This window comes from Leucoraja erinacea, chromosome 22 (assembly GCF_028641065.1).
Source record: "Leucoraja erinacea ecotype New England chromosome 22, Leri_hhj_1, whole genome shotgun sequence".
In the NCBI taxonomy this organism is placed as follows: domain Eukaryota; kingdom Metazoa; phylum Chordata; class Chondrichthyes; order Rajiformes; family Rajidae; genus Leucoraja; species Leucoraja erinaceus.
Genome location: NC_073398.1, coordinates 23,390,667 through 23,416,341, shown reverse-complemented (window position 1 = coordinate 23,416,341; position 25,675 = coordinate 23,390,667). Strand labels below are relative to the sequence as shown.

At 44.6% G+C, this 25,675-nt stretch overlaps 2 protein-coding genes across 7 annotated transcripts in view; one reads left to right on the top strand and one right to left on the bottom strand.

The window, feature by feature from the left end:
• fam185a (family with sequence similarity 185 member A) overlaps positions 1-16,156 on the bottom strand; it is a 38,314-nt gene extending 22,158 nt beyond the window's left edge. For both annotated transcript variants that reach the window (XR_008725238.1, XM_055653165.1), the window contains exons 1-4: positions 15,608-16,156; positions 11,262-11,371; positions 3,839-3,931; positions 2,370-2,508 (exon numbers count right to left, since the gene is read on the bottom strand). Coding sequence is in view for 1 of the 2 variants with exons in the window: in XM_055653165.1 (XP_055509140.1) it covers positions 2,370-2,508; positions 3,839-3,931; positions 11,262-11,371; positions 15,608-16,019 (754 nt within the window). In the remaining variant the exon portion in view is untranslated. The remainder of the gene's footprint in view (positions 1-2,369; positions 2,509-3,838; positions 3,932-11,261; positions 11,372-15,607) is intronic.
• A 48-nt stretch (positions 16,157-16,204) lies between these two features.
• The window catches only part of ccdc146 (coiled-coil domain containing 146), an 87,857-nt gene continuing 78,386 nt past the window's right edge, over positions 16,205-25,675 (top strand). The window contains exons 1-2 of one of the 5 annotated variants that reach the window (XM_055653142.1): positions 16,205-16,526; positions 23,782-23,942. In XM_055653142.1, coding sequence (XP_055509117.1) covers positions 23,787-23,942 — 156 coding nt within the window. In that variant the 5' untranslated portion in view covers positions 16,205-16,526; positions 23,782-23,786. Of the gene's footprint in view, positions 16,527-16,783; positions 17,236-18,154; positions 18,403-23,781; positions 23,943-25,675 lie in introns of those variants that run through there. The other 4 variants (XM_055653145.1, XM_055653141.1, XM_055653143.1 and 1 more) reach the window with 4 other exon arrangements.

Below are 25,675 nucleotides of genomic sequence, written 5' to 3'. Positions count from 1 at the left end.
CGATGTTGAAGTCAGCACTGTCTGCGCTGGAAGCTCTTCAAACCACAGCCCCACGATGTTGTTGCAGCAGGCCCCGCACTCAGGAGCTTCAAACAGCAATCCCAGATGAGGCGCCTGCTCCGCAATGTATCCAGCGCTGCGCCGCCACTGCTGGAGCTCTGGTCAGGTCCCCGGCAGGAAAGGCCGCGCCAATCCAGTTGGTTGGCCGCGAGAAGGGTTCGAGGACGCGACTCGGAGAATAATCACATCCTCACCAGGAGGTGACTGGGAGACAGTTTCCCCTGTACCCTACCCCCCTCCCCCACATAGAAAAACTAAAGGGACCTCCACAACATACTTTTAAACAAACTAAAAAATTAAAAAAATTATTTTGAAAAGGAAAACGGACAGACTGTAGGCAGAGGCAGCCTTTATGCGGCACCCGTAGTGGTATCATGATTCTGCAGTTCTTTCTTAAATAGAGCTTGGAGAAAGCTGAACCAGTGGGCAGCGGCACGAACGAATGTACGACTGATGGTGGCGCCCCCGGTTTTGCCCCAGTGGTGTAAATAATAATAACATTCATATTAACATGTTAACAGAGAAAACGTCATTGTAATCACGGAACAATTAGAGAAAATAGCACGGCTTAGCAAAACAGCAAGAAAAGGCTGATTTAGGCACTCGGTCGTGAAAAAGGCATTATCTTGGTGAAATCATAAAAAAAGGCACGAACAGGCACTTACGGCAAAATCCTGGCTATAAAAAAGAGAAACAAGGCAAGAGTCTGACTTCCATCACTGTTCTGCACAAATAAATCAATCAACCTTACCCTTTGACTATAGAAACAAGACAAACATAATGCCACATATTCAATCATATATGGTTCAATGAAATTAAGATATATATGTAAAACATATATATGGAAACAGGCCCACCGTCCACACTGACCAGCAATCTATCATACACCAGTTCCATCCTACACGCCAGGGACAATTTACAGAAGCCAATTAACCTACAAACCTGCACTTCTTTCGGATGTGGGAGAAACCGTAATATCCAGAGAAAACTGATGTGGTAGTAAGGCAGCAACTCTACTGCTGTGCCACCCCATTAAATTATTTTTTCTGTATTATATTTATTATGGTGTCACGTCAATAAAGATGAACACATGATTCTGATTTCTGCCCTTAGTTGGATAACACACATCGCCAGTCATTGTTTTTTATGGCTGGTTTTCAACCTCTTCAGTCTAAAGGTCTCAACCAGAAACATCACCCATTCTTTCTCTCCAGAAATGCTGCCTGAGCACCCCAGGAAAACCCATGCAGTCACAGCAAGAATGAACAAACTCCGTACAGACAGCACCCGTAATCGGATTCAAACCTGGGGCTTTGGCACTACAAGGCAGCAACTACCGCTGTGCCATTGTGTCGCCCTATGCTGCCGCCTCATTACAATGAAGATTTTCACTTTGCGGGTACAAACTGTGTCAATCACCCAGATAGATAGTGGTAGGAAATAAAATGTATTTCTGTATTGCTCCGTTATGGACGAATTTTCATTCCAGGAGGAGATTACTGATGTCACCTACTGCCAAGCTCACCTTAAGGACCCACAACACGGGTACCTTAAAGATTTGATACCTTTCTATGATCGTAAACAGAGCAAGATCCTGTCAAGAATAATGACATTTTAGCATGTTTCTGGATGTGCACTATTCCATGTTGTTTCACACTTCATTTCAGACAATTTCAACATTTTTTGTAAGAGAATCAGATTTGCTGTTACTGCTAAACAGTGCTAACATTATTTTTAGACTTCAGTTTCTCCTCAGCTGCACTTCCCAAAGCAAAATTTGAATGTTGTGAGGCCCCTTTCCTCTCAGACTACTGCTAGATACAAAGGAATTTTGCACTAGCACATTAATGAATTGTTCAAAATATTAAGAAAGAATTCCCTGGCCTTTTCCCTGCATGAATTTGCCACATCAGCAATGACAAACCAAAACTTAACTGTAGACGTTTTGTATTAATAAGTTTTATTGATTGCAGAAAAAAAAAGCCTGCACATATTGTGTGCTTAAATCTATACTTTAATCGATATTTTGTTAACCAAATCCAAATCCAAATTCCATTTTTGTCACTACACACCGCAATTAATCAGAAATTGTTTGTATCTCTGCATTATACATGAACCATTGATGCTTAAAGTTTCAAATCGAAGGGTAGGAAGAAAAAAATCCCATCTCACCTTCCAGGATATTAAAATGATTTATATCTATAAAATAAATGATCTAATTTGTTTCTATCTGTGAAGTAATACGAACAAAAATGCATTAGATCCCAATTTTCCATTACCATTGGTTATTGCTAGAATAAAATCCTCACCATGAATGTTTCCAAGTTCAATATTCCCAATGGAAGAAGACAGATGTGAAGACTTGGCATAAATGTACTTTGTTTTTAATGAACCGTTGGTAGTGGAAATATTCATGGTTGTTCCTTGAAGTTTGTCAATATCCACAACCTATAGTAAAAGCAGATGCAACTTAATTTTGACAAGAAATCATTAATTTCTTACTTAATAAACAAATCAGCTTTTATCAAAAAAAAGATGTTCACTCTAATGCCATAAACATTCTTGTGTTATGCAATTCTAGGGCAAGTATATAATGCTCATTTATGCCAAAAAATTGCTTAATGAAATGCACAAGACAGATTAAAATCACTTATTCAGTACAGATTCACAATTTTCTTCTAGCTATTAAAAAAAAACAATGTCAACAAAATAGAGAGAGTACAGAGGAGATTTACTAGAGTGTTGCCTGGGTTTCAACAACTAAGTTACAGAAATAGGTTGAATAAGTTAGGTCTTTATTCTCTGGAGCGCAGAAGGTTAAGGGGGGATCTGATAGAGGTCTTTAAAATGATGAGAGGGATAGACAGAGTTGATGTGGACAAGCTTTTCCCTTTGAGAATAGGGAAGATTCAAACAAGAGGACATGACTTCAGAATTAAGGGACAGAAGTTTAGGGGTAATATGAGGGGGAACTTCTTTACTCAGAGAGTGGTAGCGGTGTGGAATGAGCTTCCAGTGGAAGTGGTGGAGGCAGGTTCATTGGTATCATTTAAAAATAAATTGGATAGGCATATGGATGAGAAGGGAATGGAGGGTTATGGTATGAGTGCAGGCAGGTGGGACTAAGGGGAAAAAAAATTTGTTCGGCACGGACTTGTAGGGCCGAGATGGCCTGTTTCCGTGCTGTAATTGTTATATGGTTATATGGTTATTATAATGGTGTGATAGTAAATTTTCCAGAGATCAAAATAAATGCCAAAAGGTACAATCGGTTTCTCTTGACTGCATGATAACGATTATAATGTAATGGCATTGGGAGCAGGTGTGTTTGTTCTCTTAATAATGAATAGAAGAATGAAGAGCAAGCTGATGACCAAAAACAAGAGTTAAAATGATTTTAAAATATTCTATCTATTCTGCATGCAATTAATTTTAGCTTTGGGACAGAGTGAGATGTACCCATGTTTTAAAATGGTTATATGCTTGAGAATCAAATAAGTGGTTGTGCTACTGTGGACTAAACGGTTATTGCCCCTTGATGGGATATAAGCTACTTTTGTTGCATGATCTATTCTTGTCAGGAGTTAAAATATGGTAGGCATAAAGTAAATATAACTTTGAAATGAATCCCAGTACTTGTTTTCAGATTTAAAAAAAATAAATTTAAATGAGTCTTTTGTCTGAAATGGATGGTTTATTTTACTGCTTGTTTATCAGTCACCAACAGTGCATTGTAAAAAACTATTCAATCAATAGGAAGAAATAAAATTTAACTTACACCTTTGTTAGAGGTCTGAATATCTACATTTCCATGGATTGTTCCTAGACAGATCACATTTCCACCTCTGCTTTGCACTTTGACTTTATGGGCCTGGATAGTACAATGAACAAAAGAAAGCAAAACTTAGTTTCACCCAAGAATAAACATAAAATCTATATTAACACATCTATCACAAAATAACCCAAATTAAAATAATTTCTAGCTTTCCTCATATCATCAAGGTACATTTTTTAAAAACATCAATGGTGGTTGCATTCAGCAATTTAAAACCATAACATGACCCAAAATTGACATGTATAAAACCTGAGAGAAATTAGAACATCAAGTGTTGATTCACCATCCCATTAATCAGTAGGCTACACAAATTTGGGACTTGGCTACACAAACTCTCTTGACTTGGACTTAAGCAAAAAAGGGTTCTCGGGAAAAGAGAGCTACCTTAAATTTAGTTGCGTCCAGTTGGGTAACTATGGTAGGGTGAAGACTATACCATGCTGTAATTGTGCGGGGGAACTCCATGGAGCAGCCAGCATCTCTGGATAGAAGACATTGAGTGGCGTTTTGGGTAGACCTTTCTTTAGAGTCCCTCTGGTTTTAGTGATTTTAGTTTAATTTAAAGATATGGCCTGGAAACAGGCCCTTCGGCCTACCGAGTCCACGCTGACCACCGATCACCCATACACTAGTTCTATCCCACACATTAGCGACGTAAGTCAAGAGTGTTTTATTCTCTCACATCCCAGTTAGAACAATGAAACCCTTACTTGCAGCAGCACAACAGAATATGTAAACAATGCTATAAACAAGAAAACAACAGTGTATATTTATATATGAATATATAACAATTTCCCTCCTGGGATTAATAAAGTTCTATCATATAGTATCGTGTGTGTAGGAAGGTACTGCATATGCTGGTCTAAACCGAAGATGGACACAAAAAGCTGGAGTAACACAACAGGTCAGACAGAATCTCTGGACAAAAGGAAAATATTACGTTTTGGGTTGGGTCTGTAAAAGGTTCCTGCACACCTTTGGAATGTGGAAGGAAACAAGAGCACCCGGAGAAAACCCATTCGATCAAAGAGAAAAGGAGCAAACCATACAGATTGCACCCATATTCAGGATCAATTCCAGGTCTCTGGCACTTTTAGGCAGCAACTTTATGGCCAATGTACTGCCCCATAGTCTTGAACTGAATTAAAACATACAGTTGCTGTAAAGGGGGACATAGTGTGACAGAGATTTAAGACTGAAAATGGATAGTATCTTTTTTTTTTAGTAAGCAAAGTTATCAACATATAATTTTTGTGTGTGTTGGGAAACAAAATATAGTGGCACAGCTGGTAGACCTGCTGCCCTACACTCCAGAGATCTGTGTTCGATCCTGTCCTCGGGCACTGTCTGTGTTGAATTTGCACATTATCCCTGCAAGCGTGTGGGTTTCCTCCCACATCCCAAAGACGCATTGGCTTTGTAGGTTAACTTGTCTCTGTAAAATTGCCCCTAATGTGTAGGGAGTGGGTGAGGAATGTGGGATAACAGAACTTGTGTGAATGGGTGGTAGACAAAAAAACTGGAGAAAATCAGTGTGAGGCAGCATCTATGAAGCAAAGGAATAGGCGACGTTTCGGGTCGGGGCCCTTCTTCAGACTGATGTCGGGAAAAATAAACGAAGAGGCAGAGACAGTGGGTGAGCTGGGAATAGGAGCGGAAGGAGGGAGAAAGCAAGGACAACCTGAAATTGGAGAAGCCAATGTTCATACCGCTGGGGTGTAAAGCAAAATATGAGGTGCTGTTCCTCCAATTTGCGGTGGGCCTCACTCTGGCCATGGAAGAGGCCCAGGACAGAAAGGTCGGATTCGGAATGGGAGGGGGAGTTGAAGTGCTGGCTCACTGGCAGATCAGGTTGGTTATTGCAAACTGAGTGGAGGTTATTGCGAACTGAATGGAGGCGAAGCAATCGCCAAGCCTGCGCTTGGTCTCACCGAGGTTGATCGTACGCTGAATAATCCAACCACATTTTTGTTTGGAAGTGGAAAGAAATAATAGAAATTGCATTCATTGCAACGTGTAAAATGAGGTGAGATACTGTATTATAATTTAACTGCATGTCATTGTGGTATATATCATGTCTTGATTGGTGAATATGTTTAGTTTGTGACTTTATTTAAAGCAGAAATAATATGTGAATGCTTCATTGAGCATAATTCCGACTGGTAACTACGCACTTTGCCCGAGCACATTATCGCACGCATCATGCAAGCAGTCTTAAATGACCACTTAAACTGTCATTTGGAAACTAAAAGGCTGCCTAGATTGCCCGGCTGGAAACAAGGGAAAAAAAAGTGAGAGCCCCGTGTGAGATTGTGCAAATTCCACAGATTTTGGATTAAATCACTGGACCAAGATCCAAGATGGTGCCGGAGCATGGTGACTCTTTGCATACCAGTTCCAGAAGAGGATCTGCTAACATCTATTACAATCATTTCACTCTTTTGAATCTTTATTTTTTGCACTACAAGTTGTACCCTTTATCCTCTATCAGTGTGCTGTTGACAGCTTCATTGTATTCATGTATAGGCTTTTCTTTGACAGGGTAGCACACAAACAAAAGCTTTTCCCTGTATCTCATGACACGCGACTATCTATACTATTACTAAAACTCTCATCTTGACCACTTCCAGTCTACGTGGTAAATGCATTTTAGTAAAAACGCTACCTTATATCGCTATGATCTTTTCGCCATTTTACTCACCGTTCTCCTGCGCTCCAAGCGCCCCAAGGTTTGTTCCAATCGGTGAAATAATAGAAAAGTTATGAATGGTTAAAAAAATCATGAGATCAGCAGATTGGTCTTCTCGCCTGTCAGTCACCATGAAGGTAACGCCCCTTCGGGGGGCCAGGAGAATAAAGCCCCAGAGGCCGGACGTGAGTCAGTCAGCCCGGAAGACTGTGAGTGAGAGTTGAGTCCAGAACAGTGAGGCTACGCCGTGCTGAGTGACTGAACTGTGTTTATGTCATGAGTGACTGAACTGTGAGTCTACGCCGTGCTGAGTCCAGAGGTCGCGCTCATTCCGGAAGTCCAGCTGAGTGCAGAAGTCATGCTCAATCTGGAAGTCCCGCTCAGTCCAGAGTTCGCGCTCATTCGGAAGTTGGCGTGAGTAGATTCAAGAGAGTTTTACTGTCTTATATGTCCCGGATGTGTGTGTGAGATGGAGTGTGTACTGTCTTGTGTGTGTGTGTGTGTGTGTGTGTGTGTGTGTGTGTGTGTGTGTGTGTGTGTGTGTGTGTGTGTGTGTGTGTGATGGAGGTGTGTGTGTGTGTGTGTGTGTGTGTGTGTGTGTGTGTGTGTGTGTGTGTGTGTGTGATGTGTGTGTGGTGTGTGTGTGTATGTGTGAGTGTGTGTGTGTGTGTGTGTGTGAGATGGAGGGTGCGTGTGTGTGTGTGTGTGTGAGGGTGCGTGTGTGTGTGTGTGTGTGAGATGGAGGGTGCGTGTGCGAGATGGAGGGTGGTGTGCGTGTGTATGTGTGTGTGGGTGCGCCAGCCGTGAGTGAGTGAACTGCGAGCCCACCAGCCGTGAGGCTTAAGGGGTTGGACAGGCTAGATGCAGGAAGATTGTTCCCGATGTTAGGGAAGTCCAGGACAAGGGGTCACAGCTTATGGATAAGGGGGAAATCCTTTAAAACCGAGATGAGGAGAACTTTTTTCACACAGAGAGTGGTGAATCTCTGGAACTCTCTGCCACAGAGGGTAGTTGAGGCCAGTTCATTGGCTATATTTAAGAGGGAGTTAGATGTGGCCCTTGTGGCCAAGGGGATCAGAGGGTATAGAGAGAAGGCAGGTACGGGATACCGAGTTGATGATCAGCCATGATCATATTGAATGGCGGTGCAGGCTCGAAGGGCCGAATGGTCTACTCCTGCACCTAATTTCTATGTTTCTATGTGAGTGAGTGAACTGCGAGCCCACCAGCCGTGAGTGAGTGAACTGCGAGCCCACCAGCCGTGAGTGAGTGAACCGAGTCCAAGAATCCATTCGGCCCACAATGTCCATTCTAGCCCTCTGGAAACCAGTCCCTTCAGCCCACAACACCCAGACTAGCGCTCCAGAAAGCCCCCCCCCCCCCACTGGCCACCAATATTGGAATTGGTGGAGAAGTGGAATATTGCGTTGGGGGACCAGCCCTCCCGTGTGAGGATGGGACCCAATGGGTCACATTTAGTCCAGTAATAAACTAAAAGTTTATCGTGCAGCAGCAGCAGCATTAACTGCCGTGCCATGTGCCAACCTAAAGCCATTTACAAAGTTCAAGATTGTGAAATACTAACATTAAACGGGACTGGAAGTAGACAATTATACATGTGAAAAGTGTTTCGAAAAAAAATCTGTTAAAATACACAAACATTTAGTATCACAAACCCAAGAATTGCAAAGCAATAAACCCAAAGTAAACCGAAAGTTATAGAAAATAGAATTAATGTTTCAAATGGTCACCTTTCATAATATCCAACTTTTTAACATGCAAAAAAAGAGGGAAAACCAACAGGAAACACCAGGAATGAAACAGAATGCAGGGGAGATTAAACGTCAATGACCGTGCAAAGTAAAAGAGCAATAATGGAGACAGTAAAGAAAAAGTCTCAGCCCAGTTCAAAGTGGGGAAAATGGAGGCATAGTAAAGTTTGAGGTGAGAGGCAATTAATTGAACGCAATTATAAAGACTAATTGTTCCACGATTAACGTTAGGTCAGAAAATTGCGGGTATGGAGAGTGAACTCTTGGTGCTCAGTAAGGAAACATTGCAAATCTTTGAAATGTGAATGGGAGAACGAGAGTTCCATCCAAAGTATAGTTATAATTTTCCGGACGAGAAGACAAAGTGCATCTCCTCATTTACATTGAGAGAGAGAATTAACTGGATGTACAATGGCTCATTCTCTGTCAATGCAATGAAGCAACTTACCACGGCTTCTTCAACAGTACCTCTTAAATCCACACATGTATAAACCTGAAAGGCCTTTGTGTACAGAAACACCTTTGTTATTCGACGCAATTATCAGTTAAGAATGCGATTTTGATACCTATTTTAAATGACAATTTAGCAAATGTCATTTAGTAACCTATGTATGTATGGAAATAATGCCATCTAATGGCAAACTCCAGTAATTGAGGATAGATTTGTTGAGCTGCACCTAAAAGTCAGAGTCCACCAGTATGGAACCAGGACCTTTATTTAGCCTACCGAGTCAGCACCAACCATCAAGAACCCATTTAATGTTGTTCCAATTCTATAATCTATACATTTCCCTGAATGTCCCTAGACTCTACCACTCACTTATATGTTAAGTGCAATTTACAGTGGCCAATCAATCAACCCACACACCAAGCATTGATTCAGCCAGCTACTGTTTTAATGAACATTTGGGCTTGGTCTGCCGAAACCTACCGGATATCCTGGTTTGTGACTATTTTAACTCCCCTTCTCCTGCTGACCTCTCTGTTCTGGGCCTCTTCCATTGCCAGAGTGAGACCAAGCATAAACTGGAGGAACAGCACCTCATACATCATATTCTGCTTGGATAGCTTACAATTCAACAGAATGAATATTGAATTCTACAATTTTAGGTAATCTCTAATAACCCCCCCCCCCCCCACCCTTCTTCCCTACACTCCCTTTCTTATCCCTCTCCCATGTGCCCCTCCAGGATTCACACCTATTTCTTCCCATCCCCCTACTTCATCTGGCTTCGTAATTCACAAATCTTCAAACTTCGTCCACAAAACCTTGTTTTTTTTTGTACATCTCAGGCCTTTGTCCAACCATCCCCTCCTCCCGCCGCCGCCTGTGTTCAGCTATTACCTGCTAAGCTTTGTCCTGCCTCGCCTCTTACAGTTTTCTTTCCACCTCCCCCATCTATATTCAGTATGAAGAAAAATCATGAGCCAAAATGTCATCTGTCTATGTTCTCCAGGGATGCTGCCTGACCCAGAGCTACTCCAGCACTTTGTTTCTTTTTTTGTAAATCGGCATCTACAATTCCTCATTTCCACACATCTTTGGGATGAGGGAGAAAACCTGAGCACTTGTGGAAAACCCAATCTGGTCATGGCAAATTGCAAACTGACAAATATCAGAATCAAACTGGGGATGCTGGAACTGCAGGCAGCAACTAACTACTTTTAGTGCCATCAAATGGGCTGTGTTATTCTGTCTGGTGTTGTCTGGTAAATAAGCAAAAAATGCCAAATGATCTCTTTCGTTGAACAATCTCACCATTGGTAATGTGGAATATGGGAATTGGAGCAGACGTAATGGGCCAGTTTTCCTACTTTATGACTATTACTTATTGGAACAAATGACCCAATGTCTAAAACAGTGATTTAGTCAATGGCCAATTTTCTAACAAATCTTTTACTCGTAGGATCTATGTTTCTATAGATTTGCTATTAACTAGATTGTTTGAGAACAATTAAATCTATTTCTTTTCATCTAACAAAATCTATAATATTGAGATCATTTCACACTGGCAAGTAATGATTATTCACTTACATTGTATCGTAACTTCCAGAGACGTTAGGATCCTAAATCCGATTCACAGCTATCACTTCAGTAAAATTCCATCCCCAGCTTTAATTCTCTGTACTTAGTAGCAGCCTGATGGAGATCCTGCACACTAATGCTCAAAATCATCACTCAGTACAAACAGTAAGAAGCCGATGTTGAGGTAGGAAGCATCGCCAATTGACGTTTAATAAAGAATTATTAACACCGTAAAAGTATTGTTCTAGGCAATAGAAAAGTACTGTATATTATATTACTGATATTTCTGTTCAGCATTAAGGATGTGAAGTATATTATTACTATAAAATCTACAACTCCAATGCAAGTCATGTAAACATGTCTTAGATTTAAAGTCCAATATGATTTTCTTTTCTTTCAATCCCAGTCACTTGGTAAGTCATCAGTTCACTAGTTGATCCACCACTGGCACACATTTCTTCAGCTGCTTAAGTTTTAGGCTCCAGAATTACATGTTTAAACTACTCTCTCATTTAAAATATTCCCCCACCATCTCTTTGATGTTGCTGTCATAATATCTCCATGTGGTTGCTATTAAATATTATTTGATATTGCTTCACTAAGTATCTTGTGAAACCAGAGGTGAGTAACTGAAAAGAGGATTTCTCCCAATTGTTCGAAGAACTTAAGCATCTTTTCTTCTGGTATAGATCTTGTATAGATTTTATGGATTTAAAGAAATGTTCTACGTCTCCCACAATGCTATAATAACTTTCAATTAAACAATACACACTCATTCCTTTACTTAAAAGCAATAATAATCTTGACATAGCATTAAAAAACCCCCAACAATATTGTCTTCCAACTCAAAAGAAATAAAATCAGATAATTTACTTGTACCTTTAATGAAGTCAAGATACTGTGCCCTCTCTCAGTTTCCACATAGCAGTTATCACTCTCCATATGTTTTATTTTAACGCATCCTTTATTGAATGTGCTAATATCGAGATCTGCAAAAAAAAAAGATGAATCAAATCTTTTTAATCAACATCACAACATACTGAACAGTATATTTGAAAAATCTGCAAACTGTAGATGCTGGGAATCTGCAGTAAACACAGAAAGCATTGAAAACACTCAGTAGGTAAAGTAGCATCTATGGAAAGAGAAATACAATTAATGTATCATGTTAAAAATCTTTCAATTGGGAAAATAAGTTATGTTCAATGAATAGGAAAAAGATAAGAAATATTGACATTGCCCTATCCATCGACCATCCTCTCTGCATCTTAAAACTTATTTTTCCACTTCTGGCGAACGGTCTTTGATCTAACCAATATCTCCACTTTTTTCCACAAATGATGGAAGACCTGCAAAGTATTTTTTGTTTTAGTCATAGTCATATGTAGAGGAAACAGGCCTTTTGGCCGGATGCCCACACTGACCAACATGTCCCATCTAGTCCCACCAGCCTACATTTGGCCCATATCCCTCGAAACCCATCCTATCCTCAATGTTTCTTAAACATTGCGATTCTGCCTGCCTCACCACTCTGTATAAAAATGTTACCCTTCAGATTCCTATTAAACCTTTCCTCCCTCACCTTATGGCTCTCAATTGACGGGGCAAGAAACTCTGTGCGTTTACCCGATTCCTCTCATGATTTTGTACACCTCAAGATTTAAGAGAGTTTATTGTCATGTGTCCCAGATAGGACAATCTACCTGAAGGCAACGGAGAGATGAGTGTGTGGCCAGGATGGTGTGGGTCCTTGATGATAGATGCTACCAGCCTTTTTGAGGCAGCGACTATCGATGGTAGGGAGGTCAGAGCCAATGATGGATTGGGCAGTGTTTACAACTTTTTGCAGTCTTTTCCGCTCCTGGGCACACAAGTTGCCGAAACAAGCCACGATGCAACCGGTCAGCATGCTCTCTACTGTGCACCTGTAGAGGTTCGAGAGAGTCCTCCTTGACATACCGACTCTCTGTAATCTTCTCAGGAAGTAGAGGCTGATGTGCTTTCTTTATGATTGCATCAGTGTTCTGGGACGGGATGCAAGCAGAAGCCTCTACGTGGCGCATCCCGGGCAATGCTGACGACAAAAACTGTACCATAGTAACTGACCGAAGTAGCCAGTTCTGCAACCACCGACCCTCAACCGTCGCTGACCGACCAGAAAGGCGTGATATAGAAGATGGCCCGACACGAGGAAGAAGAAGTGTTCTGGGATCAGGAGAGATCTTTGGAAATATGCACACCCAGGAATTTGAAGCTCTTGACCCTTTCCACCACGTTGATATATACGGGACCCCATCCTACCTCTTCCAAGTCCACAATCAGTTCCTTGGTTTTGCTGATGTTGAGAGCCAGGTTATTGTGCTGGCACCATTTGGTCAGTCGGTCGATCTCACTTCTATCTGGAAGTGGCGGCGCTGCCTTGCAGCTGCGGCTCGCCTGCAGTCCGTTTGTCTTTTCTGTTTTTTGTTTTCTCTTGTCCCGTTTTTACAGTTTAATTCAGTTTATTTAGTTGTGTATGTGTGGGGGGGGGGGGGGTGGGTGTAACATGTTTTTTGACTCTTCCTTCGGGGGGGGATGCGACCTTTCTTGCTGTATCCCCCGTCTCCGGGTCCGACTGCGCTGAGGCCTATCGCGGAGCTGGCGGCCTCCAACTGCGACCGACCTTGAGGCTGCGGAGGCAGAGCCAGGACTTACCAACGCTAGGCTGGCCGACTTCGGGGCTGTGGTTGCGGTGCGACACAACTTCCGACCCGACTATGGAGCCTCGGAGGCTCAGCCGCGGGCCAGTGGACGACATCATCGGGAGCTCGAGTCCTGTTTTCCGGAGCTCCCGCAACTACAGCTGCATCCGCTGGACTGGAGGACGGCAGCTTCAGCAGCTTCGACCGCCCGGGGCCGAGGCATTTGAACCGGCCCGTTCGCGGAGCACGGATTCAGCCTCGGGACTTACCTACCATCACCCAGCGGGGTCACAACATCGGAGGCTTGGATTGCCTCTGCGCAGAGGGAGAGCAAGGAGGGAAGAGACAATGACTTTGGGACTTTAAACCGTGTTGAGTGTTTGTTATTTATTCTATGTTATGACTGCAGGCTAAACCATTTCGTTGCACTGAAAAGTGCAATGACAATAAATTGAATCAAATCAAAATCAAATCAAATCCTCTGACTCGTCTCCAACAGTGATAAGTCCCAAACAGTGGTGTCGGCGGTGAACTTGATGGAGTTTGCCCTATGACGTGCTACGCAGTCATGAGTATAGAGTGAGTACAGCAGGGGGCTGAACATGCAGCCTTGAGGTGTTCCCGTGCTGATTGCTATCTCACTCGATAAGACGACACTCTCCATCGTCTCCAGGCATTCCATTCCCTTGGCCCCCATCCCCTCATCTTCACCATGGACGTCCAGTCACTCTACACCTCCATCCCCCACCAGGATGGTCTCAAAGCCTCCGGTTCTTCCTCGACCGGAGAACCAACCAATACCCGTCCAGGCAAAAATTTCTAAACACCTCTTTTCCCTTTTTTATTACGAGGTATTGTGTGTAAATAGATGAAAAAAAAGAATTTAATCCATTTTAGAATAAGGCTGTAACGTAACAAAAAGTGGAAAACGTGAAGGGGTCTGAATACTTTCTGAATGCACTGTACATGATTACAATCGAGCCGTCCACAATACACGGATACATGATAAAAAGAATAACGTTTAACATAAGGTTAAGTCCAGTAAAGTCTGAATAAATATAGTCCGAGGTCTCCAGTGAGGTAAATACTAGCTAGCTCAGGACCACTCTTTAGTTGTTGATAGTATGGTTCAGTTGCCTGATAAGCTGTGATGAGGGATCCAGGGGGCAACTTTGTCTTTACACAAACTCTGCTGGGTGAATGCTATCAATTATCAGAGGAGGTAGTTTACACACAGGTGATGAAGATCCACTCCAAAACCAGCAACCCTATCCTTATGCACAGCACTGCTCTAGAGGAACAAGCCAGGAGCTCATTGACTTACAAATTCCAAGGAGAAAATGGAGTTGGATTGGACACACCCTCCGGAAACCTACCACAAACATCACCCGGCAAGCCCTGAAATGGAACACCAAAGGAAAAAGGAAAAGAGGTCGTCCCAGGAACAACTGGAAGAGGTGTCCAGACAGAAATGTCTGAGAGTGGGCTCAACTGGGGAGATCTCGAAAGAACTGCCAACAACCGAGTAAGGTGGAGGACATTTGTCAATGAACTATGCTTCCTGGAGGAGCAAAGGGCTTAAGAAGAAGAAGTAGTTGAGGCAGGTACTGTCGCAACATTTAAAAGTCATTTGGACAGGTACATGCATTACATAGGGTGGGTTTAGAAGGATATGGGCCAAACGCAGGCAGGTGGGACTAGTGTAGAAGTGGTATATTGGTCGGTGTGGGAAAGTTGGGACGAATAACTTATTTCCACGCTGTATGACTATGACTTTTTGGTGTATGGGTTAAACGGCATCTGTAAAATGATGTGCAGTCAGTGGATGCGAGAGTGGGATAACATAGAACTTATTATAACGGATGATGGCATGCACTGTGGTCCAACGAGCCTGTTTCCGTTCTGTAAAAGTGATCCTAATACAACCTGATACAAAAGATAATGGTCCAAAAATGCTGGAACTCCACAGAAAACAAGGAAAACTTCACAAAAAAACCCATTACTTTTGAGCGAAAAACAAGGTGCTGGAGGAAATTTGACAGACATTTCGGGCGGAGCCCCTCTTCGAAGTCTAAAGAAATGTCCCGACCCGAATCATCATCTGCCCATTCCCTCCTTAGATGCAGCCTGGCCCGTTGTTCTTCCAGCACCTTTTTGATAAAAAATTCCAGCATCTGCAGTCTCTTGTACCACTCCCACTTACTTTTGAAACTAAGAATCTCGCTTGTGGCGGACTATTATACGTGTTTAATGCTTTATTCCACCCCCACCCCACCCCATTCTTTTTATTTTGTTAGTTATAAAATGTCGATGGTGCCTTTCCCAAAATAACTTGCCCACATTATATTTGCGCGTGAAGAAAACATGATAGCTAATAGGAAGAAAACATTATAGCTAATAGAGATAACAAAGACTGCAATAATATTGCGTTTAACACGAATAGTTTTTGAATTGGTAAACAGAATTTTAACTGAAAGCATTGGACTCCTCTCCCCTTCCTCTTCAGGGGGGTCGTGTCGTATTGAAACGCAAATAAATACTCACCAAACTTTACCGGAGTTACCAAAACAATACGAGCATCACCACTGACGTTCTCGGAAACCACCACCATCTGTTTCAGAGCCTTGTCGTACTGCACCTGAACATCATCCACGTTTTCAGCTTGGTTGGGGGAAAGAAGCTCCACAAACACGCGATCAGCATCCGGATAACCGTGCGGATCCAGCGCCTTCACGGACACATCGCAGGGCAGGCGGACCTTTAAAGAGCTGAAAGGATCCACCAGTAAAGTCCAGCGTTTCAGCGCCGTGCCTTTCTGTTTGGAGCTGAGGCTTCGAGTAGCTGACACAGGCCTTCGGGCCACTGCACGGAGAAAGCAGTGACTAGTCACTCCGAGCCCCTCTTTGAGCAACACCGCTCGACTGGCTCTGCGGCAAAATACAACCAGAAATGTCATGTTTCGCCAGAATAATTTTAAAAAGCCTCTTCGTTAAAGGGCGGCTGTAGTTGTTTTTGTTTTGATCAGCAAGCAGAGGTTGTTTGGAGCTGAAGTCTGCGCACTCTCCGTCCGTCCTGGTCGTGGCTAGACTACAATTCCCAGCATTCCGCGCAGGGCCCTGGCCAACCATGACAACGAAATAGAGTCCAAGTTTGACACAAAAAGTTAGACAGTGGGACAGGCAGCATCAAAGATTATAGAGGAGCTCTAGTATCTTTGGGCAGCATCTCTGGTGAAAAGGAATAGGTGACGCTTCGGCCCAGACCCTTCTTCAGCTAAGTTTGCAAAGATTTGCCGATAGGTGACTGAACATCCACACACTAAAACGTTTCATTTCAAAACATCATGAACTTCTCAACAGCATGCAGGCTTAGCGAAAGAGCTGCACCCAAAATATCGTTTAACACTGATACAACTCGACATTTCCTTTCCTAAATATATACAGAGCTAGGGTTCAGATTGAAGGTACGGTGGTCCATATGTATATTGTTTATTGGTGAATACATTATATTTAAGATACATAAAGATGCCTTGTTTAGTTTGAACATTGTGGAGTATTCTCCCCAGGGACCACCCTAGTTGTTGTACTAACGTCCTGGTGGGTTTCATTGGCTGGATAACTTACACTTACTGATGAATCACCCTAACACCCAGCCAACAATGGACAGTTTCCTTGATCATCGTTACTTTTTTTTGCATTTATTTCGTTTATTTGTTCTATATCTCTCATTTTCCACTTCCCCCGACTCTCAGTCTGACGAGGGTCTCGAAACCAAAGATTATAGAGGAGCTCCTCTATAATGTTTGCTCGAAACCATTCCTTTTCTCCCGAGATGCACCTGCCCCGCTGATTTCCTGCAGCATTTTGTGTCGATCTTCGGTTTAAACCAAAGATACTAGAGGAGCCCTAAGCAAGAGCTTTGGCCCTAAGTGTCTTCGGTTTAAACCGGCAACTGCAGTTCCTCCCTTTGTCCGCGTCCCCAGGCCGGCGCCGTCTGGCCAACGGGGAGGCAGGAGGGAGGAGAATGGTTACCGTGGAAACAGTGGACGCTGGCAGTAAACGATGAGAAGCCGTGGGCCGGGCAGGACAGTTGAAGGAAAAGCAGCTTGTGAAGTACAACTGACGCCTCGGGTCTCGAAGTGTTCAAAGTATTTTGAATAATACAGAGTCACAGTAAGCGGACAAAGATTAAGTTTACAAATATACCGTTTACGCGTGTCATGTGCGAGCAAAACCAACGCTGCTTAATCCAGACGTTCGCGTCCCATCTCCACTCCCCCTATTCCCCAGAACTGCACACCCGCCGTCAAAGTCTGCGCTTAGAAACACAGAAGCTTAAACTTTCGTGAACCCCCATTTGAGGGAAGATGGAGGGGAACGTCCCTCCCACCCTCCCCCCTTTCTAGTCCATTTTCGGCGGCAGTGATTCCATCGATTTATCCAACAATTTAAACTTCTGCCACAATGTATTTTATATACCGAAATGCCAATGACTCTGATTGCCTGTAAAGCGTACAACGTTACGTGATATGCAAGTTGTTCTTGGTGTTCGAGAATGTCGGCTTACAAAAGATGCACTTAGTGCTCGAGTAATAGGAGGATACAGTTGGTGGGATTTTTTGATAGGCAGATGGTGGGACAGATGCCAGAGATGAAAAGACAAAAAAGTGTGAGATAAGGATAGAAGATGAAGACATTGTGAAGGCAGAGGAAGGGGAGAAATGGATGTGAATCCAGGTGGGGCACAGGAAAGAGGGGGAAGGAAAAAAAGTGGTTGTTTATAGGTTAGTTCCCTAAAATTGGAAAATTCACTGTTCATACCGTTGAGTTGTAAACTACCCAAGCCAGAATATGAGGTGCTATTCCTCCAGTTTACATGTGGCCTCACTCCGGGCAATGGAGGCAGGCTAAGACAAAAAGTTTGGTGTGGGAATGGGAAGGGGAATTAAATGGTTAGTAGCAACTGGGAGATACAGCAGGCCTTGATGGACCGAGTGCAAGTGTTTGGCAAAACGGTCGCCAAGCCTATGTTTGGTCTCGGACTTCTTTTTTAGGGGTTGTGCTGTGGGGGGAGAAGGGAGGGAGGAGAGGGGTAGGGCCCGCAGCCCGGAGGTGTTGCTCTCGGCGGTCCAGCTCACCGGAGCTCCAGCGCGTCGATCCAGCGCGGCGACCCAGGCAAGGCATCGCCCGCTCTGCTCGGCGATGGCGCTCCAGCACTGTGCCGCCACCAAAGCCGAGGTGCTGTGCGGTCCCCACCAGGAAACGGCGCTCCAAGCCCGCTGGTAGACCACGAGGACGGGTCGACGGGCAGCCCAGAGAAAAAGCTGCCTCACCAACCAGGTAGGGACCTAGAAGTAAGGTTACCTCCTTCCCCCCACAATAAGAAGTCCATTTCTCCGAAAAAAACAACGAACAAAACTAACTAAAAACTGAAAAAGAAATGAATTAAACGGACGGCTGCTGGTTAGCAGCCGTTCCCCAAGATGGCTCCTCCTCACCATTTAAGAGGGAGTTAGATGTGGCCCTTGTGGTTAAAGGGATCAGGGGGTATGGAGAGAAGGCTGCTGAGTTGGATGATCAGCCATGATCATATTGAATGGCGGTGCAGGCTCGAAGGGCCGAATGGCCTACTCCTGCACCTATTTTCTATGTTTCTATGTTTTGTTGCTCAGGATTCCAGCATCTGTAGTCACTTGTGCATGGAATATGAGGCTACATACTTGATTGAAATCACTCCCCTTGCCTGGATGAATGTAGCACCAATAGGTAAAGAAATGCAACATCATCTTAACAGCTCATTTGATTGGCACCATATTAACCACTCTAAACATTCATTCCCGTCAATGTCTTCCTCAATGGCTGCAGTGTGTATCCACAATATGCACAGCAGATTCTTGCTCAGTTCCAAAGCTGCAACCTGAGCCGAGATCTTGGAACACCTTGTCCAACAACATTGTGGGAATATCTTCACCAGAAGGACCGTAGTTGCTCATGAAGATGACGCACCACTATTCTCCCAAGGGCACTTAGGGATGGGGAATTAATTGGAAAGCCACAATGATGATTTAAAATTCTAATAGATATTTGACATGCATTATGGCCTGTTTGCTTGAATCAACGTAACCTTTTTTACATTGGTTAAAACTGATAAGAATTGACTTTTAATGAGAGATTCCCAGCATGAATTATTAAATCTGTTTCTGTCTCCACAAAAATGCTGATAAACATACTGCATTTTTTCAGCATTTATATATTGAATTTAAATATTTCATTCTGACTTAATGTGGGATATCAATGAAATATCATTTAACTTAGACTGGAGAAACTCAGCGGGTGTGGCCGCATGTATGGAGAAGGACGTTTTGGGTTAAGACCCTTCTTCAGACTAATGGGGGGGGGGGGGGAAGAGAAGGGAAGTAGGTGGAGACAATTGGACTTATGGGAGAACTGGGAAGGGCGAGGCGAAGGAGGAAGAAAGCAAGGGAGAAAAACCTTTGCTTTCTACCTCCTCCCCCCCCCCCCCCCCCCCGCCTTCCCAGTTCTCCCACATCCTACTGTCTCCACCTAATTCCTCTCTCTTCCCCCCCCCCCCCGACATCCGTCTGAAGAAGGGTCTCGACCCGAAACATCGCCTGTTCCTTCTCTCCATAGATGCTGCCTCACCTGCTTAGTTTCTCCAGCATTTTCTGTCTACCTTCGATTGTTCCAGCATCTGTAGTTGTTTCTTAAACATTTAAATTAGACTGTTGCAGTAAGTCTTTTATATCCCCCACCACCACAAACCCCAAACTTTACAGAGTTTGGAGACTTTTGAACATGAACAAGATAATGGTGGGGGGTGGCAAGTTAGCAGTTGAACTTATAGGACTTGATATTACAATCCCTACTATAATTGGCACCTTCTTAATATCTTGAGTGGGGGTAGGGGTAAAGTCTTCAATGGGGTCATCAGGTGGGCACCTTCCTTCCTTGGTGTTTTGTTGATAGGCCCACGACACCTCCAGAGGGCTCAACAGCAACACCTGGCATCTCAGGTGCGCTCCCTTCCATTTTAATAATAATAATAATAATAAATTTTATTTATGGGCGCCTTTCAAGAGTCTCAAGGACACCTTGCAAAAATTTAGCAAGTAGAGGAAAAACATGTAAGCGGAATGAAATAAATAGTAGAGACATGACTAGTACACAAATTAAAGACAGAATTCAATTCAAAACACAATATGAGGCAATTCAAGCACAGATGAAAAGGGAGGGGGACGTGGGGCTAAGGATAGGCAGAGGTGAAGAGATGGGTCTTGAGGTGGGTCTGGAAGATGGTGAGGGACACGGAATTGCGGATCAGTTGGGGGAAGGAGTTCCAGAGCCTGGGAGCTGCCCTGGAGAAGGCTCTGTCCCCAAAACTGCGGAGGTTGGACTTGTGGATGGAGAGGAGACCGGCAGATGTGGATCTGAGGGACCGTGAGGGTTGGTAGGGGGAAGAGGAGGTCAGTGAGATATGGGGGGGGGCCAGATGGTGGAGGGCTTTGTAGGTGAGGACCAGGATTTTGTAGGTGATCCGGTGGGAGATGGGAAGCCAGTGAAGTTGTTTGAGGACTGGAGTGATGTGATGCCAGGATTTGGTGTGGGTGATGAGTCGGGCGGCTGCGTTCTGGACCAGTTGGAGTCGGTTGATGTAGGTGGAGCTGATGCCAAGGAGAAGTGAGTTGCAGTAGTCCAGTCGGGAGGAGATGAAGGCATGGATGAGTCTTTCAGCAGCGGGAGGTGTGAGAGAGGGTCTGATTTTGGCAATGTTGCAGAGGTGAAAGAAGGAGGTTTTAATGACATGATGGATGTGAGGCTCAAGGGAGAGGGTGGAATCAAAGATCACGCCAAGGTTGCGGGCCTGGGGAGATGGGGAGACAGTGGTGCCGTCGATGGTGAGAGTGGGGTTATTGATTTTGCTGAGTGTGGATTTGGAGCCTATGAGGAGGAATTCTGTTTTATCGCTGTTGAGTTTGAGGAAGTTATGTTGCATCCAGGTTTTTATAGCTGACAAACAGGTGTTAATATGGGAGAGGGGGGATTTGGTGCCGAGGTAGATCTGGGTGTCATCGGCGTAACAGTGGAAGTCCAGGGGGAAGTGGCGGAGTATCTGACCAAGGGGGAGGATGTAGATGATGTTTTACCCCTCTTACTGGTCATTTTGCAGCCCAGTTGGAGTCCTTCCACTTCAGCCACAGTCAGTTGCTGCTTCGCTCGGCAGTCTCTGACAATGACCTGACGGCTTGCCGGAAGGCCTGTCCTCGAACTCCCATTCCCTTCAGGAGTCTGGTTGTTGACATGGCTACAAACCCTGTACAACCAACCTCTACATGGAGCACCTGGGTACGCCAGCCGCATTGTTCTGCCTCGGCTGCTGTCTGAATACTTCAGACATTTGCGTTCATGCGCTTCACCAACTGCAGCCTCCCAAGGCACAGTTAACTCCGCGATGTACAGGGACTTCTGTGAGGTTGACCACAAGATCAGGTCCGGCCTGAGATTAGTTGTGATGATCTCTGGTGGAAAGATGAGCTTCTGGTCTAGATCAGCCTGCGTCAAAAATCATATACTTATTAAAACACTGTGTGTGTGTGTGTGTGTGTGTGTGTGTGTGTGTGTGTGTGTGTGTGTGTGTGTGTGTGTGTGTGTGTGTGTGTGTGTGTGTGTGTGTGTGTGTGTGTGTGTGTGTGTGTGTACGTGCGTGTGTGTGTGTGTGTGTGTGTGTGTGTGTGTGTGTGTGTGTGTGTGTGTGTGTCATTTCGCCTTTGATTCAAATCTCCTCGAAAACCAAATGCCGAAACGGTGAAAATGTTACATATTCCGGTAGAGATGCACCTCATGATTTCAACAATCCCCTCATCTGTAAATTTGCTTCATTATTTTCCGAGTTTTTTACTAAAATTCTTCACAAATCTGACTTTTGTTTCAAATGTAACTGCTGGCCAGCTGATGACGTCACAATGCCTTTGCCCGTGGCCCCACCACTCTGGATTAAAGCAGCTGCTGTCAACGCGCAGGGGCACTGTTTTCCATGAGTTACGCCACCATCCTGCCCCCCTCCCCCCCCCCCCCCTACTCACAGTCATTTTTTTCGCCTCCCGCTGTGCTGTTGATTAGCACTCACCTGGCTGTCCACAGCGCAGCGCTCAGCCCACTAGCCCGGCCGTCCACATCGCAGCGTCAAGCCCTGCCGACATCCCAATGGCTCAACACTAAGTATGCTCACGCCTCAGCCCCCACAGCACCAGTCCTGCCCACAGCCCAACCACTAAAAATGAAGTTCGCACTCGCTTCGTCTTGGTTCCAGAACATTGCGACGGCAGCCGTTATCGTCGCGCGGGCATGGGGCAGTGTGATGGGAAGGTGGCCCTGGCGGCCATTCCTCCCTCTGGGAGAGGTCGTCTATGAAGACCTGCGTTACCTCCGTTGATCGCAAGGATACGGGGAATCGTGACGCCTTTTCCTCGCTGGTGATCCCGATCTCACCTGACCTGTCACGGGAGGGTTCCTCCTCTTCATCTCCCCTGCCCGATCGTCTGTAACGCTGGTGAGTGCGCTTACCCTCGTGCAAGCCACAATCGGCAGGCCCTCCGCCGTTTTTCACCATCCTCAGAGTTCACGACTGTCGCAGCCTAGCTCGGGACCGGGGCTAGGTTAATGTGGGTATGATGCCACAGCCCCCCCCTGGCAACTGCGCATTGCCGGGACAGGACCCAACGGGTCCCCCTCGGTTTAGTAAAACAATAAAATTTGTTCTGTAATTCACATCCATTATTAAAGTCTAATTGGTTAAATAAAAAGGATACTCCACTGGATAGAGTAGTAAACATCTGGGCAGGGTCGTTGGCATGGGGTAAAATGAGAGAAGCAGAAAATACAAATTACTTTTGAACCATGGCACAGCGGCCATTTACAAAGCAATAGGCAAGAGGGGTTCACATTTTTGGAAGAGATCAAGAGAAGAAAACTAATTCAAATAAAATCTCTTTATAATGGAATTGATTGCACAGTAAAAGATAAACAAATCAAAAAAATCTTTGCACTAATTCTGTGAATTGAAGGTACTGAAAGAGGAGGAGGCAATCCAGACGCAAAATGTTAACCAAACTACACAAAATTCTCTACAAAAGTCATGCAAATGCAATATCTCAAATCATTATGGATTATAAGAATCTATTCCCATAATAGGGGTGGCATGGAGACGCAACGGTAGAGTTGCTGCCTTATATATAGCGCCAGAGATTCCAGTTCAATCCTGCCTACAGGTGCTGTCTGTACGGAGTTTGTACGCTCTACCTGTGACTGTTTCATTAAAATTGTAAAATTGTCCCTAGCGTATAGGTATAGATCTCTAAACTAAATTCAACGATATTGCTAGTGTACGGGGATCGCTGGTCGGCACGGACTTGCTGGGCCAAAAGGCCTGTTTTCGCGCTGGATCTCTAAACTAAATTCAACGATCTAAGCAAATTAGAAATTGCAAATATTCTTCCCAGCAATACCATTCCTCATCAGAAAAGGTTAATTTACCTACCTTGACAATATCCCATCTGTGGTCAGTTCAACCCAAATATTCTTCTGATAATATATATATCATCTGATTAATTTTCAATGGATTAGCCATTTGTCATTTATGTTCATTTATTATTTTCCATAAATGATTTTCATATTTTGTATTTGTACATAATCATTCTCTAGGTGAAATGAGTGGAGAGGAAAATGCTGCTCCACATGTACCTGAAAATGAGATCAATGAAGATGATGAGGAAACTATCACAGCTCTTGCTCCATCTATGGATCTTCAAGAGGCCCAAGCTGTAGATGTAACTACCTGTCCTGCTTTTCAGTGCTTGGAAGAAGTAAGTTTTCTTCGAAATTTTAGGTTGATATCCTGACGCTTTGAAGATGAGCTGTACAACCTGAATAAATCACTGAGAATAGTTTTAACTTTGATTAGCAGCTCATTTTACACCATCGTTAATTTTTGTTCTTTTGTAATATTAAGAATTGGGAATAGCTTACAAAACTTCATATGGGCTGTCAAATGTAACTATCATTTATTTTGCAAGACTGCATCCAATAATTTACAGTAGACTAAGTGCAGACCCGTTGGGTCTGCTCCCCCAACACAATATTCCACCACTCATCCATTGCCCCAATGCAACCCGTTCCCCCAATGCAATATTCACGCATAGCCCTCAACTCTGCAGGCTCATTTCCCCTCATCCCCCAGCGCTCCCTTCCCATCTTCACCTTCCCTCTTTTGCATCTGCAGTTCCTTCCTCACCAGGTCATTAATAGTTAGCTGTGGTTTAGATCCTGTTGACTGGACGATTGGACCAGTTTGCCATGTGTGTGTGTGTGTGTGTGTGTGTGTGTGTGTGTGTGTGTGTGTGTGTGTGTGTGTGTGTGTGTGTGTGTGTGTGTGTGTGTGTGTGTGTGTGTGTGTGTGTGTGTGTGTGTGTGTGTGTGTGTGTGTGTGTGTGTGACTCAAACTCTGCGCAAACTGCTCGGCCACCCTACAACCCGACTCTCCCTCCCTCCCTCCACTCACTCCGGCTCAGCCGCCACTCAGCCCGTTCCTGTCCTGCCCGACCGCCCACTGCTGTCGCCGCATGGCCTGTTCTCGCCCTGCCCGCCCGCTGCTGCCGCTCGGCCCCTGCCTACCTGCCTGCCTGCTCGCTGCCGCCGCCGGGCCAGGCTGTGGGAGGGGATGGAGTCGTTGTTCGTCACGGTGGGCACCACGAGTTTCGACGAGCTGGTGGAGAAGATCTCAGAGAGGGCTGTGAGGGTAAGTTACTGCAGTGGCAGAGGCAGAGGAGATGGATGGTCGCAGCCATTCACCTAGGGGGACTGGGAGACAGGGCCGCCATTGCCGCAGAGGGTGGGGGAGAGGGGTGAGTGAGGGAGAGAGAGACGGGACCAGGGGCTCCACTGAACCCCCATCTGCCAACTGCCACCAGTGGTGGGGGAGATGGTAGACAAGTTACTGTGAGGAGGGGAGAGAGGAGTTTGTGAGTGAGGCGGGAGAGACCGCAACGCAGGAAAAGGAGTTGCCATCCTGGCCGTGGAGTTAACTGACAGGAGAGGAGACCAATCTATGTGGCGCTGACTGACTGGAGAAGAAACCAATCTGTTCGTGCATGGTTTTTAAGATTTTTAAACCTTGATAACTTTTAAAATATACCCCGATCAGAACAAAACTTGTTGCACTTGCAGCACAGGGGAATGGTGAGTAACGTGGTGAAAAATCGTAGTGCTATCGTGTACCGTTTTTGCGCAAAAAACCATGCAAACTGGAAGAGTACAAGATCAGAGTTTTAGTTATGTATAGAAGATAGATAGATAGATGGTGGGTGATAGGTGGAATCAGAAGATAGAGTGGTAGATAATGGGCCAATAGAGCCAGGTGGAGGAGGGCTATGTGTGACTGCCTAGACAGGCGCAGCCAAACATGATAACAAGATGGGGGGGGGGGGGGGGGGGGGGGGGGGGGGGGGGGGGGGGGGGGGGGGGAGGATGGAAAAGGTAACCAATGGGCAAACGGAGACATTTGGTGTATGGTGGGAATGGAAAAGAAACATCGGTAGAG